The sequence below is a fragment of the Mercurialis annua genome, linkage group LG1-X (genome assembly GCF_937616625.2).
Source record: "Mercurialis annua linkage group LG1-X, ddMerAnnu1.2, whole genome shotgun sequence".
NCBI lineage: Eukaryota > Viridiplantae > Streptophyta > Magnoliopsida > Malpighiales > Euphorbiaceae > Mercurialis > Mercurialis annua.
In genome coordinates this window covers 52,072,438-52,088,840 of record NC_065570.1, presented here as the reverse complement: position 1 = coordinate 52,088,840, position 16,403 = coordinate 52,072,438, and the positions used below count along the sequence as shown (strand labels likewise).

At 32.7% G+C, this 16,403-nt stretch overlaps 1 protein-coding gene and 2 long non-coding RNA genes across 6 annotated transcripts; all 3 read left to right on the top strand.

The window, feature by feature from the left end:
- Window positions 1–10: 10 nt before the first annotated feature.
- On the top strand, window positions 11–6,503 carry LOC130014867 (uncharacterized). 4 transcript variants are annotated; one of them, XR_008789543.1, is made up of 25 exons: window positions 11–39; window positions 183–253; window positions 374–498; window positions 586–637; window positions 713–781; window positions 862–921; window positions 1,047–1,141; window positions 1,244–1,312; window positions 1,401–1,471; window positions 2,136–2,187; window positions 2,282–2,456; window positions 2,580–2,656; window positions 2,785–2,909; window positions 2,997–3,048; window positions 3,450–3,559; window positions 3,648–3,716; window positions 3,803–3,873; window positions 3,997–4,044; window positions 4,126–4,222; window positions 4,507–5,396; window positions 5,485–5,608; window positions 5,758–5,805; window positions 5,901–5,989; window positions 6,110–6,205; window positions 6,288–6,503. It is a non-coding gene; the product is annotated as an uncharacterized LOC130014867 (long non-coding RNA). The 4 variants fall into 4 exon arrangements; XR_008789546.1 differs by lacking the exons at window positions 2,136–2,187; window positions 2,282–2,456; window positions 2,580–2,656; window positions 2,785–2,909; window positions 2,997–3,048 and adding exons at window positions 1,610–1,657; window positions 1,747–1,835 and having other exon boundaries at window positions 1,244–1,306; XR_008789544.1 differs by lacking the exons at window positions 2,136–2,187; window positions 2,282–2,456; window positions 2,580–2,656; window positions 2,785–2,909; window positions 2,997–3,048 and adding exons at window positions 1,610–1,657; window positions 1,747–1,835.
- A 766-nt stretch (window positions 6,504–7,269) lies between these two features.
- On the top strand, window positions 7,270–8,171 carry LOC130014869 (uncharacterized). The gene is made up of 3 exons (XR_008789551.1): window positions 7,270–7,557; window positions 7,638–7,697; window positions 8,094–8,171. It is a non-coding gene; the product is annotated as an uncharacterized LOC130014869 (long non-coding RNA).
- An 87-nt stretch (window positions 8,172–8,258) lies between these two features.
- LOC126665125 (uncharacterized) lies at window positions 8,259–10,036 on the top strand. Its single transcript, XM_050357828.2, has 9 exons — window positions 8,259–8,279; window positions 8,365–8,430; window positions 8,538–8,594; window positions 8,690–8,875; window positions 8,987–9,062; window positions 9,252–9,366; window positions 9,483–9,623; window positions 9,819–9,888; window positions 9,963–10,036. The coding sequence occupies exons 2-5, from the start codon at window positions 8,380–8,382 to the stop codon at window positions 9,056–9,058; spliced, it is 366 nt and encodes a 121-aa protein (XP_050213785.1). The 5' UTR covers window positions 8,259–8,279; window positions 8,365–8,379; the 3' UTR covers window positions 9,059–9,062; window positions 9,252–9,366; window positions 9,483–9,623; window positions 9,819–9,888; window positions 9,963–10,036.
- The last annotated feature ends 6,367 nt before the right edge of the window (window positions 10,037–16,403 follow it).

Genomic DNA, 16,403 nt, shown 5'->3' with positions numbered 1-16,403 from the left:
AACAGTGCTTGTTGGGCTACTGGAGTATTAGCAGTCAAGGTATGTGCCGAGCTTTCTATTTTCTCTAGATTTGTTTTTCTTTTATACACACAAACACACACACGCACACATACTGATTTAATTATAAGAATTCTCTTATGAATTTATTTTTATTTATTGAAATCAATTATTTATAATTATAGGTTCGTCAAGAAATTTTTCAATTGTTACGACTCTTATAACAAGTTTAGTATAATTCCTTCAACATCCAGAGGTAATTGTCTATGTCATTAGTATTTCTACTACATGTGGTTTTATATACCCCATGCATAGTTGTTCAGCAGTGCATGTGCAATTGGTTTTTTAATTAATAATGACATAATTTGCTAAACAGGACCTCAACAAATAACTAATAGAAAATAGTGCAATCACACTTGAGAGGCTTGCATGGTTCTGTCCTGAGATTGCATCACCTCATATGGAGAATTTCATACAATCATGGTGTATTGCTTTGTCTATGTAAGTATTGGTCCATTTATGTAACTGCAAAATGCTTGCTTTTTATGGTGTCATCAGTCATCACATCAGGAACTGTTTGAATGGCAGGATTCATGATGATATTGAAACGGAGAATGCTTTCCAAGGCCTATGCACAATGGTATGAATTTGATTTCAGAATTAATCTTCATTAGGGGTATCAATAGCTAAACTCGAGTAATTGGGATTCTTTCAGGCACGATCAAATTCTTCGAGAGCTTTAAATTCACTTTTATTCAAGTGTGAAGCTATTCCAAGTTGGCATGTAAGCATGGCTTTGCTTGTTTTTAAATTATGATTAGAATTTATAATTAAAATGCCTTCTAACATAACACATAAATATAGGAAATAAGGAGCAAAGAGCTACACAATGGACTTTGTTAGGTCTTGTATGGCTATGAACAGGTTCGTAATTTCACATATCTTTTTAATGATAATTACCCACATGCCTTCTAGTCTTATTTCTGTCATGCAACTCGTATATCTAAATAGCTGAAAATTCTTTGATTTTTGATTTTTTAATTTTTCAGTTTATCTCGTGTAATGCTAATGCTCAGATTACTGCATCCTATTCCAATTGGATTTAAAAAAAAAAACAGAATTGAAAAAGAATATGAAGTAAGAGGTAACACTGCTGGGGTGCATAGTTCAATCCTGCTTTTGCGTTCTAGTCTATAAACAGCTTTGCATCTGTTGCTTGTAATCATGATCAACGTAATTTCTGCAGAAATTACAAGACTCAATTTTAACAAATGAATAATAGGAAAGAGGAAGTTTGGCGAGCACAACGGTAAAGGTTTGTGTCTCACGATTAACAATCCATTAGATATAGGTAGCTATATTATGTGCTTTATGATTCTTCCATTTTTTTTTGTATAATGCAGTTAGCGAGTCTCTTGCAAAGTCCACTATTGCTTTTACGGATGGTGTTTTTGAGCTATTGGAATTTCTTGAGGTAAATCTATTTGTTACTGTTCAACAACATATTAAGCTCATTTCAGTTTTCAAACTTTTATTTCCATAGACTATACTTAATGAGAGGAAAATGTTTCCGACACCCCAATAACATTGAACCTCTACTCTTATCTTTCAGGCGAGAGACATTCCTGTTCTCATATTTTCAATAGATATCATGAAGGAGGTAAGATTTTGAGATTGCCTTTATGGGAATAACTTGCTCATATTTTCAACCCCTTGTGATTTTTACTATTTCAATTGTTAGGTCCTTAGGCAGAAACTTCGCAGGTCTTTTAAAAATGTCAATGTTATCTCAAATAGAATGGTATTTGACAATGACAGACGCCTCATTTCTTTTAAAGGTACATTTGAATAATTATCCATTATCACAGAGCCAAGATCCTTTGGTTTCTGTTTCAATTCTTTAATTCTTCTTTTGCATGTTGTTGGATCATGAGTGTTGTTTGTGTTATTTCTAGATCCTCCTAAAATCTTATCAGATCGGCGTATAAAAATTAATGCTATCAAAATTCCACAAGCTGCTCAGATGATTATGTTTTCACAAAGATTGAAAAATCAGGTTGCTTAAATTTAAGTATTCTTTCAATTAAGAATTTCTGAATTTGGTAGGATTATTAAGTTTTATCTGGTTTGTTTTCTAGGAATCTACCAGCTATTTGGAGATATGTGGGAGATTGAAATATGGGTTTGCTTGTATCTACTACTTTGAGATCTAGTTTTTTTTTTATCTTTGGTTATTGGATGTTGTGTCTCTACTTGTTTTTGTTTAATGGTTATGACCTTCCAGGATTCCGTTATATGGTGGAGCAATATGAAAAAATAGGTTTCTTTTTTAATCTGGTTTTGGAAATAGTAATTTCCAAATCATATGTCAGTTGATCATAGTACATAGCACACCTAGCTCAAGAAAACTGTCTGTTGCAAACAGTGCTTGTTGGGCTACTGGAGTATTAGCAGTCAAGGTATGTGCCGAGCTTTCTATTTTCTCTAGATTTGTTTTCCTTTTATACACACACACATACTGATTTAATTATAAGAATTCTCTTATGAATTTATTTTTATTTATTGAAATCAATTATTTATAGTTATAGGTTCGTCAAGAAATTTTCCAATTGTTACGACTCTTATAACAAGTTTAGTATAATTCCTTCAACATCCAGAGGTAATTGTCTATGTCATTAGTATTTCTACTACATGTGGTTTCATATACCCCATGCATAGTTGTTCAGCAGTGCATGTGCAATTGGTTTTTTAATTTATAATTAGTTAATTACATAATTTGCTAAATAGGACCTCAACAAATAACTAATAGAAAATAGTGCAATCACACTTGAGAGGCTTGCATGGTTCTGTCCTGAGATTGCATCACCTCATATGGAGAATTTCATACAATCATGGTGTATTGCTTTGTCTATGTAAGTATTGGTCCATTTATGTAACTGCAAAATGCTTGCTTTCTATGGTGTCACCAGTCATCACATCAGGAACTGTTTGAATGGCAGGATTCGTGATGATATTGAAACGGAGGATTCTTTCCAAGGCCTATGCACAATGGTATGAATTTGATTTCAGAATTAATCATCATTAGGGGTATCAATAACTAAACTCGAGTAATTGGGATTCTTTCAGGCCCGATCAAATTCTTCGAGAGCTTTAAATTCACTTTTATTCAAGTGTGAAGCTATTCCAAGTTGGCATCTAAGCATGGCTTTGCTTGTTTTTAAATTATCATTAGAATTTATAATTAAAATGTCTTTCAACTAATCACATACATATAGGAAATAAGGAGCAAAGAGCTACACAATGAACTTTGTTAGGTGTTGCATGGCTATAAACATGTTCATAATTTCCCTTATCTTTTTTATGTTAATTACCCACATGCCTTCTAGTCTTATTTCTGTCATGCAACTCATATATCTAAACAGTTGAAAATTCTTTGATTTTTGATTTTTCAGTTTATCTCCTGTAATGCTAATGCTCATATTACTGCATCCTACTCCAATTGGATTTAAAAAAAAAACAAAGACTTGAAAAAGAATCTGAAGTAAGAGGCAACACTGCTGGGGTGCATAGTTCAATCCTGCTTTTGCGTTCTAGTCTACAAACAGCTTTGCATCTGTTGCTTGTAATCATGATAAACGTAATTTCTGCAGACATTACAAGACTCCATTTCAGCAAATGAATCATAGGAAAGAGGAAGTTTGGCGAGCACAACGGTAAAGGTTTGTGCCTCACGATTAACATTCCATCAGATATAGGTAGCTATATTATGTCCTTTATAATTCTTCCATTTTTTTGTATAATGCAGCTAGCGAATCTCTTGCAAAGTCCACTATTACTTTTACGGATGGTGTTTTTGAGCTATTGGAATTTCTTGAGGTAAATCTTTATGTTATTAAGCTCATTTCAGTTTTCAAACTTTTGTTTCCATAGACTATACTTAATGATAGGAAAATGTTTCCGAGACCCCAATAACATTGAACCTCTATTCTTATCTTTCAGGCGAGAGACATTCATGTTCTCATATTTTTAATAGATATCATACAGGAGGTAGGATTTTGAGATTGCCTTTCTGAGAATAGCTTGCTCATATTTCCAACCTCTAGTGATTTTTACTTTGCCAATTGTTAGGTCCTCAGGCAGAAACTTCGCAGGTCTTTTAAAAATTTCAAAGTTGTCTTAAATAGAATGATATTTGATAATGACGGGCGCCTCATTTCTTTTAAAGGTACTTTTGAATCATTATCCATTATCACATAGCCAAGATCTTTTGGTTTCTGTTTCAATTCTTTAATTCTTCTTTTAGATGTTGTTGGATCATGCATGTTGTTTGTGTTGTAAATATCTTATCAGATCGGCTATAAAAATTTAAGCTATCAAATTCCACAAGCTGCTCAGAGCATTATGTGTTCACAAAGATTTAAAAATCATTTTGCCTGAATTTAAGTATTCTTTCAATTAAGAATTTCAAAATTTGGTAGGATTATTAATTTTATCTGCTTTGTTTTCTAGGAATATACCAGCTGTTTGGAGATATGTGGGAGATTGAAAAATGGGTTTGCTTGTATCTACTACTTTGAAGTTTAGTTATTTTTTTGACCTTTGGTTATCGGGTGTTGTGTCTCTACTTGTTTTTGTTTAATGGTTATATGACCTTCCAGGATTCCGTTATATGGTGGAGCAATATGAAAAAATTAAGTTTCTTCATAAATATGGTTTTAGCAACAGTAATTTCCAAATCATATCTCAGTTGATCGTGTGAAGAGTTTTATATAATTGGTATTTTGGATCTCGGATCAGATGAAATCCAAGATCATCTTGCAAAAAAATTTGTCTTTAAGAAATCATCAAAATTAGGTGGTAATTTTAGCTGGATTAGGGGAGATTGTGGATACGGAACATAAGCGACTTCTTTCTCGTAAATAAATTATTGAGAAGAGGAAGGAGGAACAACAACGACAAGTACTGGAAATGGAACGAGAGGAGTCGTGAAAGAGGCATGCTTTTTAACTTGGGCAAAGGAAGAAAAACAAAATGATCCTTCAAGTGAGCAGCAGCTAGAGACTGAACTGAGGAGACAATGTCATGATGGGATTTCATGAACGTGAGCAGCAGTTACCTCCTGTAATGCTAATGGTCAGATTAATGCATCCATTTTCAATTTGATTTGGTCAGATTACTGCATCCATTTTCAATTGGATTTTTTTAAATAAAGACTTGAAAAAGAATCTGAAGCAAGAGGCCTCACAATTGGATAATCCTGCTTTTGGCTTCTAGTCTATAAACAGCTTTGCATCTGTTGCTTGTAATCATGATTAACGTAATTTCTGCGGACATTAAAAGACTCAATTTCAGCAAATGGATAATAAGAAAGAGGAAGTTTGGCGAGCATAGCGGTAAAGGTTTGTGTCTCAAGACTAACATTCCATTAGATATAGGTAGCTATGTTGTGTGCTTTATGATTCTTTCATTTGTTTTTGCATAAGGCAGGTGGGGGAAAAACCATAGTCTTCTTCTTGAGGAAGGCCTTACATATGATGCAATTAGCGAGTCTCTTACATAGTCCACTGTTCCTTTTGAGGATGGTGTTGTTGAGCTATTCGAATTTCTTGAGGTAAGTCTATTTGTTTACTGTTCAACATCTTGAGCTCATTTCAATTTTCAAGGTTGCCAAAACCTCAACTTTTGTTTCCAGAGACTATACTTAATAGGAAAATGTTTTCGATACCCCAATAATATTGAACCTCTATTCTTATCTTTCAGGCGAGAGATATTCATGTTCTCATATTTTCAGTAAATATCATAGAGGAGGTAAGTTTTTGTTATTGCCTTTCTGGGAATAGCTTGCTCATAGTTCCAACCTCTTGTGAGCTGGTGTCTATGCATTTTACTATGTCAATTGTCAGGAAGAAAGTTCACATGTCTTCTAAAAATGTCAAAGTTGTCTCAAGCAGAATGGTATTTGACAATGACGGCCGTCTCATTTCTTTTGAAGGTATTTTTGATCATTATCCATTATCACATAGCCATGATCTTTTGGTTTGTTTACTTTGTTCAATTCTTTAATTCTTCTTTTGGATGTTGTTGGAGCATGAGTGTTGTTTGTTGTTTCCAGGTCCTCCTAATATTTAGATTGGCGTATAAAAATTTAAGCTATAAAATTCCACAAGCTGCTCGGAGCATTATGTGTTCACAAAGAATGAAAAATTAGGTTGCATGAATTTAAGTATTTTTTCAATGAAGAATTTCAGAATTTGGTGGGATTATTAAGTTTTTGCTGGTTTGTTTTCTAGGAATCTACCAGTTGTTTGGAGATATGTGGGAGATTGAAAAATGGGTTTGTTTGAAGATGCAGCTAATTTCAATTGTTACAGCTAATCTCATTGAAGATGCAGATGTGAAGCTTTTTTCCTCTGGATCAACGAATGTCATCTGAAGCAGAACTGCCCTTCCGAGTCTTGGTCAGATAAAGCTGTCGTTGAATCATCCCTTACTGATCATGATGATCTCAAGGTAAGACAAGCTTATTCTGCTTCCATCTTGTTATTCTCTTTGATTTCAAAAGTTGTTAGTTTAAACCATAGACTGGTAAAGTATTTTGATGTCTGTATTGAAATGCTATTTTGCAAAGAGTGCTTCTTGCCACATTATGAAGTGTTCAGCATCCGGGCATTATGAAATGTTCATTTTATATTTATTTTTCAGCTTCTAGGCAGTATATGTCTTTAAACAGCAGACTTATTAGATTCTTATTTGATGCTCATATACTCTTGCTTAGCTCAGTATTAGTCTTGCGAGATTCATACTTATGTTCTATTCAATTTATTTTTCAATACTTGTTCATTTTTTAAATGCATATTTCTAGAATAAATTTGAGTTTGAAACAAATCCTTGACACATATATGAAGCAGCTGCAATTCAATCCTACGATTTATGTTCTGTATTAGGCAACCAAGAAGTAGATGTCAATTTTGATTTCCAATTTTTAAGAAGTAAGAAGCACAGTGATAAGTAATTTTCCCCTTTTCTTAATTCTGAATTACATAATTCTGATTATAATTTTAGTTACGATTTTATGGAATTGCATGATTACTATTATAGAACTACATATTTTATATATTTGGTGATAAAATAAAAAATAACTATCTAGAGAATTAAAAAATAACAACACTACATACGACAGTTTCTCTTATACAGTTGTACTAGTGGCCTGACTTTGAAATTTATTCAACATTTCAGGTTGTCTTCTCTCTAGGCTTGCTGAGTGTCTTAGTAGTGGGCCTAATGCTGCAATGTTCCGCTGATGATGCTTTCTTGTGCCAAGTTCTATGGTGTCATGAGATCAGAAAATGTTTGAATGGCAGGATTCGTGATGATATTGAAAAGGAGGTTGCTTTCCAAGGCCTATGTGCAATGGTATGAATTTGATTTCAGAAGTTATCATCATCAAGGGTGAATCAATAACTAAACTCGAGTATTTGGGATCCCTTCGAGGTCCAAGCAAATCTTTCGAGAGCTTTAAGTTCACTTGTATTCATGTGCAAAGCTATAGCAAGTTGGCATGTAAGAATGGCTTTGCTTGTTTTTAAATTGGCTTTAGAATTTATAGTTAAAATGTCTTCTAACATAAAACATAAACACAGGAAATAAGGAGCAAGGAGCTACACAATGAACTTTGTCAGGTGTTGCATGGCTATAAACAGGTTAGTAATTTCACATATCTTTTTAATGATAATAACCCACATGCCTTCTAGTCTTCTTATTTTAGTCATGCAACTCAAATTGTTTAGATTTTATATCTAAATAGCTAAATAGTCTTTGATTTTTGATTTTTGATTTCTCAATTTTTCAGTCTACCTCCTGTGATGCTAATGGTCAAATTAATGCATTCATTCCAATTGAATTTCTTTTTAAACAAAGACTTGAAAAAGAATACGAAGCAAGAGGCACCATAAGTGGGGTGCATAGTTTAATCCTGCTTTTAGGTGCATTATGTGCTCACAGATTAAAAAATCAGGTTGCTTGAATTTAAGTATTTTTTTAATTAAGAATTTTAAAATTTGGTTGGATTATTAAGTTTTTGCTGGTTTGTTCTCTAGGAATCTACCAGTTGTTTGGATATATGTGGAGATTGGAAAATGGGTTTGCTTGAAGATGCAGATGTTACAGCTAATTTCAATTGTTACATTACAACTTATTTCTTTGAAGATGTAGATGTAAAGCTTGTTTCCTCCAGATCAACAAATGTCTTCTGAAGCAGAGCTATAAAGGAAGAAGAACCAAAGGTTTGTCATTTTTATTTTAAAAACAATACTTTAAATCATTTTTTTGATTCAACATCTTATTTTTTCCACAACATTTCGAAAGCAGGAGCTGTTTCATCAAATGTATCGGTCTGTAGCTCATCAAAGGAGTAGAATTCTGAAACATATCCAGGTTTGTCATTTTTGTCAAAGCTTTCAATTATACTGTATTTTCTTACAGTTGACATGTTTGAAAAGGATTAATCACGTGAACTATCTGTTTGTCGCTATAATTTGCAGGAGAGAGACATTCATGTTCTCGTATTTTCAGCAGGGCTTGCAGATATCATAGAGGCGGTAAGTTTTTGAGTTTGCCTTTATGGGAATAGCTTGCTTATAGTTCCAACCACTTGTGAGCTGGTCCCAATGCTATTTACTATGTAAATTGTCAGGTCCTCATTCAGGAACTTCACAAGTCTTCTAAGAATGTCAAAGTTGTCTCAAATAGAATGGTATTTGACAATGACGGCTACCCCATTTCTTTAAAAGGTGTTTTTGAATCATTGTCCATCGTCGCACATCCAAGATCTTTTGGTTTTTCTGGCACCAAGGATAAGCGTGCAGTGTCAAGTCAGAGGGTAAGCTATTGTCCTTGATCAATCTGGTTGTCTATGTGTTTGTGTGTGGTGTATGTTTGTTTACAATTTTCATTACTCCAACATGGCTCACTTTCCATTTTGGCTACACAGGAAATATTGGCTACTATCAAGGGATTAGCAGATTCATTAGAAAGAAATGGGTTCATCAGCTACTTTACTTAAACAGGTAGTTTGCATTTTATGTGTTGTGGAGCTAAATGCTAGCAATTAGGCTTCCTTTCTAAAATGCTAGCTGAGCAGTTGTTACTCATATATGATACAAATTTCTATAATATTTGAAATTGAGAATATGTATCAATTGGTTTATTACTTCCATTTCTAAAGCAGCACAATGAATTAGTTTTTCTTGACTTAGATCTGTAAAAACAAAGAGCTGCAGTGAGGAAGGTGCAGGAGTATTACAAGGAAAGTGGTGATATCGATGGACATTGAGGCAACTTCCTCGCTGTCTGACTACTGAAAGGGCTTTAGTGAGTTATCTTCTATCATTTTCTACACGGCTTTTTTTTATGTTGGGCCTACAATATTTTGTCTTTTATATGTTAGATTAATGTTCTTACAGAATTAGCTAACATGTTTTTTTTAGTAATTTATATTCTTTTCTCTAGGAAAAGGGTTTTTTGGAACAACAAAAGAGAAATGTACTGACATTTTTGTTAGTCATCTTGAAGTCTTTATTTAACAGGAAAGAGTGTTGGGCTGAACTCAACACCTCAGTACAAACAAGGTGCATAATTTTCACTGTTATAATTATTCTATGTTCAGGAAGTACAAAGCTTAGGAGTTTGACTGCTCTGAAATTTTCAATTTAGAATGCATTATGTTCTAGGGAAATAAGGGGTCCTATTATATTCACATTCACAAGGTGGTCTTTGATCTTCTTATGCTATTTGATGATTATGATTTTATTTGTTTTGAGCAGGTTTCTATCAATGTGGCTGAGAGTTGCGATGTTAATTATCAAGTATTGAACCAACACTATCCTTATACATGTAATGATAATAGGTTTCTTCCCTCTCTCTCTCCCACCCTGTTGGAAGTTGCTCATTTTTCTTTTTTTTTGCAGGGAATTCTCAATAACCACCATGACTGGAAGTTATAGACGTGTTCTTTGAAATCCAATGGAATTTGAATGGCATGTCTGCCTTTTTCTTCTCATCATATAGTTTTGTTGGTTTGGATATCTGGATTTTGCATTTGACTGACTGTAATTTTCTTCTTTTACAGGGAAATAGTAAGAGACTTCTTGCTCATAAATTAGTTATCGAGAAGAGGAAGGAAGAACAAGAACTCCATACTGGAAATGGAACGAGAGAATTCATCAAGAAAGCTGCAGCAACAGAAGAAAAGAGAAGAGGCTGAGCAGAAGAGGCATGCTTTTGAACTTGAGCAAAGGAAGAAGAACAAAATGATCCTTCAAGAAATAGAGCAGTGAGAGAGAGAAATATTATAGGCATTGCTAGAGGAGAGAAGAGGTAAGAGAGAAGAGGCAAAATAGAAGAGGTAGCTTCACTGATAGAAGCTGCCTTTCAACGACGATTAGTGGAAGAGACGGTCTTCATGAACGTGAGCAGCAGCTAGAGACTGAACTGAGGATACAACGTCATGATGGGGACTTCAAAGAAAAGAATATGCTGTCTCAGATTCTAACTCGCATGCGCTCTTTTCTTGGTGTAGAATGGGCACTATATGAATAGGTGGCAATTGCAGCTATAGACTGCCAATCTCTTGATGTTGCAAAGGTATTGCATTCAATTGTTACAACTAATTTCATTGAAGATGCAGATTTGAAGCTTGTTTCCTTCGGATCAACGGGTGCTTTCTGAAGCAGAATTACCATTTTGAGTCTTGGTCAGATAAAGCTGTCGTTGAACCATCCCTTAATGATCATGACGATCCCAAGGTAAGACAAGCTTATTCTGCTTCCATCTTGTTGTTATCTTTGATTTCAAAAGTTGTTATTTTAAACCGTAGCTTGGTTTGAAAGTACTTTGTTGTCTGTATTGAAATGCTATTTTAAGTAGCTAGCCAAATGATTGGGTGGAAATGTAATGCCTGCACTCTATTCGATAGGTTTTTAATTCAGTTTATATTTTTAATTTTGCGAAGAGTGCCTCTTGCCACATTATGAAGTGTTCAGCATCCAGGCATTATGAAATTTTCATTTTATATTTATTTTTCATCTTCCAGGTACTATAAGTCTTTAAACAGCAGACTTATCATACTGTTATTTGATGGTCATTGGTCATATATTCTTGCAAAGGTTAGTATTAGTCTTGCTAGATTCATACTTATGTTGTTCAATTTATTTTCCAATGCTTATATGTTTCTAAAATGCAGATTTCTCGAGTAAATTTGAGTTTGAAACAAATCCTTGAACCTATATGAAGCAGCTGCAGTTCAGATACCAAATTTTATGTTCTGTATCAGACAACCAAGAGGTAGATATTGTCAATTTTGATTTCCAATTTTTAAGAAATAAGAAGCACGAATATAAGTATTTTTCCCCTTTTCTTAATTCTGAATTACATAATTCTAACTATAATTTTAGTTCCATTTTATGGAATTGCATGATTATAGAACTACGTAATTTATATACTTACTGATAAAATAAACAATAACTACCCAAAAAATTAAAAAATACAAAAACACTAGAAACGTCAGTTTCTCTTATAGAATTTGACGTTTAGTGTTCTATATTTGCTCATTACATTAATTTTGAAATCTTTTTGATCTCAGTATTTACCCCTTTTATAACAGGGGTTTCAAAGATATTGTTCAGAGAACAAGATTAAACTATCAAAGGTATGTATATATATGTTTAATCTCCAAATAATCTTTCATATTCTCATTGTTTTTATTCTAACAAGGCTATTAAGTTTGTGAATTTACTCTCAGATTGATCATTTATGTCTTTCTCGCCTTTGCTCAGAGACAGTAGGTGGACTTCCCGGTTTTTTTCTATGCCTTAACCGAAACTGAGTATTGACTTATCTGTTTTTCAGCTGGATCCGGGCAGCCTAAAAAAACTTTTCTTCATTTTGTAGGATGTGTTATTATCTTACATTGTCTACTATATACTAAAGTAGTTTGGTTAATGGTTTTAATCTCCACGTCAGGAACAAACACAAAGATAAGTGCTCTTTCTTCTTCTTTTTGAATTTCAATTATATATATTTGATTTATAAGTGTAAAGTTTGGTTTTATCGTTATTGAATTGTATGATTATTATGAAATTTTTGTAGTTATATTTTGTGTACAACTAGGGTTTAGAGGGTTATGAATAGGGTTTTAGTATACTTATAAGGGTTAGGATTATGGTTTAAGGTTAGTATGTTTAGGGTTAGGGTTATGAATAGGGTTTAGTATCTTTAGGGTTAGTGTTTAGTATATGTAGGGTTAAGATTAAGGTATAGGGTTTAGTATATTTAGGGTTAGTGCTTTTAAAAAATTTATTAAAAAAATAAAATTATTAAAAAAAACTTTTCGATCTACCAGCACACTTCTCCAATTTAAAAACCCGTAACTAACTTTAAAGAAAAAAATTATTTTTTTTTTCGATTTTTGGCTCCTCCGCCCGAATTCGCCGGAACCGTCGCCGTCCCACTTTCAAAAAAAGAGGAGCTCCATGTTCCTCCATGGAAGGAGGAACACTGTTTCTCCATCCATGGAGGAACAAATCTGGAGAAAATTACAGAATAATTAATAAAGCGGTACTATTTTACTCAAATACCAACACATTTCAAACTTTTCCCTTCTATCAAATGTGTTTCACATTTAATACCTTAGTTGGATTAATTATTACTTTCTATAACCATTTCTTCTTAAGCTGCCACGTCTCCATCCTCATAAACCAAAAATATCGACGATGCCTATCTCTAACCTCACTGTTCCTCTCTCGTCTGCCATTGACGGTGTCTAGTTTTTCTCTATCGGCTCTCTTTCTTCGTGTCATTCAATCTCTCTCTCTCTGTCTCTGCCGTCGGTGACACTCGCTCCTGCCTCTGTCGTGATGGCGATGCCGATTACTCCTATCTTCGTCACTTGATTCCTCTCCGTCGTCGTCATGGGCTTCGTCCTCGTACACTGTTAACGTCTTTCTGTTTTCCTCTGTGATTTCTTGAACGCTGTTGCTCGGTCAGTCTTTTTAATACACTCAGTTAAATTGATTTTTAGTTTTGTCAAATGTTAAATTGATTTTAGTTTCCGGTGAATTAGAGGACTTATACCCGGGAAAATTTTATTTCTTTGAATTACGACAAAAAAATGGGGCTCTAGATTTCAAAACACTAATCTTGTTTTAGGTATTTTTCTCTCTTTTTAAATATCTGTTTTCAATTCTTTTTACTTGTATGTTGCACTGCTAGCTCAAAATTTCCAAATTTATAGTGGCTTTGTTCTTCTTTTTAATCTTAGTTTACTTTAAATTACAACTTACTAGCTGTTGTGTATTGAATAATGATGGTGTTGTTGCAAATTTTATTCTGAATTTGTTTTATCAGGAAATGAAACAAGTTAAAACCCCACTTGAAATTCCTAGTCTTTCTGAAGACCCACTTTCCAAAACCTCTCCTGTTAAAGGTTCTCAAGAAAATGGAATTAAGGTTTCTCCAAATGGGAAGGAAGTTGGTTCTAATGTTAATGATTTAGCTGGTAAAAAAATGGGACTGTTCATTTGGATGATAGGGTGTGAGGAAATGAGTCTTGAAAACTTCGAAGTTAATAATGGGGCGTCTTCTTTACTGGAGATGCATGGGAGTAAGGGTTCACATGGGTTAGATTCTATTTTAGATGTTATACAACTAGATCAAAATTTGGGTGTTGAATTATATTCTAGAGATGTATCGGAAATGTATCCGAGATGTATGTGATATGTTTCGAGATGTAAAATCTGATTCTATGCAATATAAAAATTGTAGAAGATTCTATATTTTGAATTTTTAATATATTTTAGTGAAAGTATTATACAGTTATTGGTTTAATTTATTGTATATACATTATTATACATATTAGATACATTCATGATGTATACATCGTATATATACACCACCGATATATTGTAGATAAATTGTCGATACAACATAAAATACACCATTCTTACATTGTAGATATATGTTCTTTTTTTATTATTATTTCAACAAAATGAATTTTATAGATACACCATTGATTAAATTTTTTAGAATCTATCTCAAACTCAGAAGGATTATTTTCAACAAAATAAATTTCAAAATGAACGATACATGTGTATATTAGTGATACATGGATGATACATTTCCGATACATAGCAGATACATCGATGATACATGTTTAATTTTTTTGAATTATTTTAACGAAATACATTTTAAAATGTCATGACTGATACATTATTGATACATCATAATATATTACTGATACATCACAAATACACCATCGATACATCATAGATATAGAGGATAAAAATTAATAATAAAATTTTAATACATTACCGATGCATCATCTATATCTTGCAATACACTGTAAATACATGGCCGATACATCGTAAATACATTATAAATTGAACTAAAAAGCAAAATCTCGTGCAACATGAAAAAATAAAAGGACGGAGCAAGCATCAAATATTTAATAGGAAGACATATTTTTTAAATACATATTAGAAACAATTTATACATAATTTATATATGATAGATACATATATTTTTAATACATAATATATAATATATATACTTTTTGTAACATAATTTATGCGTTTTTAAAGCATGTGATACATATATCTTTGAATTTAAAATATATTATACATACACCTCAGATACACATAAATAGTACATAAAATAATATGTGTGTGTATATATATACACACACATATATTTATTTATTTATTTGTTTTTGTTTTTTAAAATATGAGAAAATGAATCAGTGACACAGTTCAGATACATAGTAGATACGTATCAGATACATAGATGATACATTTTTTTATTTTTTTTACATGTTGACACGCGCTGACGCGTGACTGGCGCGCGTGTCAGACGCGTGGCAGACGCTTTTCTGACGCGTTTTGACTATTTTAACATGTTTTTGACTCTTTTTTTTTGGTTTTGAGTGTGCCATGTGTCTCTTATTTAGTGGTTGGGTAGAAAATATAAAGTTTCTCCTTATTTTGTCATGAATGTAAATTTTTAATTTGGTGTATGTTTTTGTAAACTCTTATTTAAATAGTAATATTTTTGTGGTTTTCTCACAAATCTGTTCCTCCAAAATAGGGTACAATTGAAATTTTTTCTAGGTTGGGGTATAAATAAAAAAAAAAGTTCAACGTGGGATGTTTTTAAGTAATTAGACCTCAAAAAAATCAAAATAATTTCCGAAAGCAATGAAAGTTGTCTACTTTTTGTTTTCTTTTGTAGAGTAACGTGATTGGCCATCTCGTGTCCAGATCATCCACCATCTCTTTGATGACTAGGTTAAGAGAAATAATTAGATTCATGCATGGTTTCATTTATTAGACTACATATGGAAAGTAATTAATGCGGATGAAGTTAATAAAAAAGTTGGTTTTTTCTGTTAAAAGAATTTGCATAATGTAGTTAAATTGATTAGTTATGGGGTAAGCTAACTTTCGAAAATGGTTTATTTTTGTGGTTACATAGCGATTGACATTTATATAGCTCAGTTTTTGATAACAGTAGAGCCGAATTTGCAGATATATAATTGCCGATAATACAGATTTCATTAAGTAGCACCAGTGACGGACACACATTAGGGCCACTGGACCCCCCGGGCCCTGAGAATTATTTTTTTACATAAATATAGGTTTTTGTGATGACTAGTATTGACTTACATGCTACGCTCGTGGCTCGTAATGTGACATGTCAATGATTATTTAATTTTTAATTAAAAATAATTTTTAAAAGGATTATTTTCCAAATACCTGTTTTTGGTAAAGCATTTACACCATTTTGGCCCATCTTATCCTCTTATCCTACATTACCTAATAAGCTAACTTATTTACTAAAAATATCCATTATATAAAGAAGCCTTATCTCATTTTAAGTTAAACTTTTACATATCCACCTTTTGTTTCTCTATCTTCTCTCTCTTCTTCTCTCTTCTTTTCTTCTTCTTTTTTTTTTCTTTTTCATTTGATTTTCAGTTTATCTCCTCCGATTACTTTTCCGTCGTCTTTCCGGTCGCGCTTCCGTTCGTCTACTTCCGATGGATTTCTCGTCGTTTCCGGTTGTTTTTCCGTTCGCGCTAGTCCGTTCGTCTCTTCCGTTCGCGCTATGGATTTCTCGACTCGTTTTTAGATTTGTGTAATTTTTTAGATTTTTGTAATAATTTAAATATTTTATAAATAAATTATTGTAGTTCTATAATTTTTTGTTTATAAAATTGTTTATTATTCATATAATTATTTATTTTGTCTTTTCTTATTCATAGATTTGTTTATTGCTACTGATTTTGTAAAGAAAAAATTGATTTATGGTGCATTTGTAGTAATTTTATAATATATTTATGTTTTAGTGTATTTTTG

What these genes read in the sequence shown, in the direction of transcription:
- LOC126665125 (XM_050357828.2), top strand. Translation starts at nt 8,380, where the DNA reads ATGTATCGGTCTGTAGCTCATCAAAGGAGTAGAATTCTGAAACATATC. An exon ending in TTGCAGATATCATAGAGGCG is followed by an intron (nt 8,595 to 8,689) that starts GTAAGTTTTTGA and finishes GTAAATTGTCAG; the next exon opens with GTCCTCATTCAGGAACTTCA. An exon ending in GTGCAGTGTCAAGTCAGAGG is followed by an intron (nt 8,876 to 8,986) that starts GTAAGCTATTGT and finishes TTGGCTACACAG; the next exon opens with GAAATATTGGCTACTATCAA.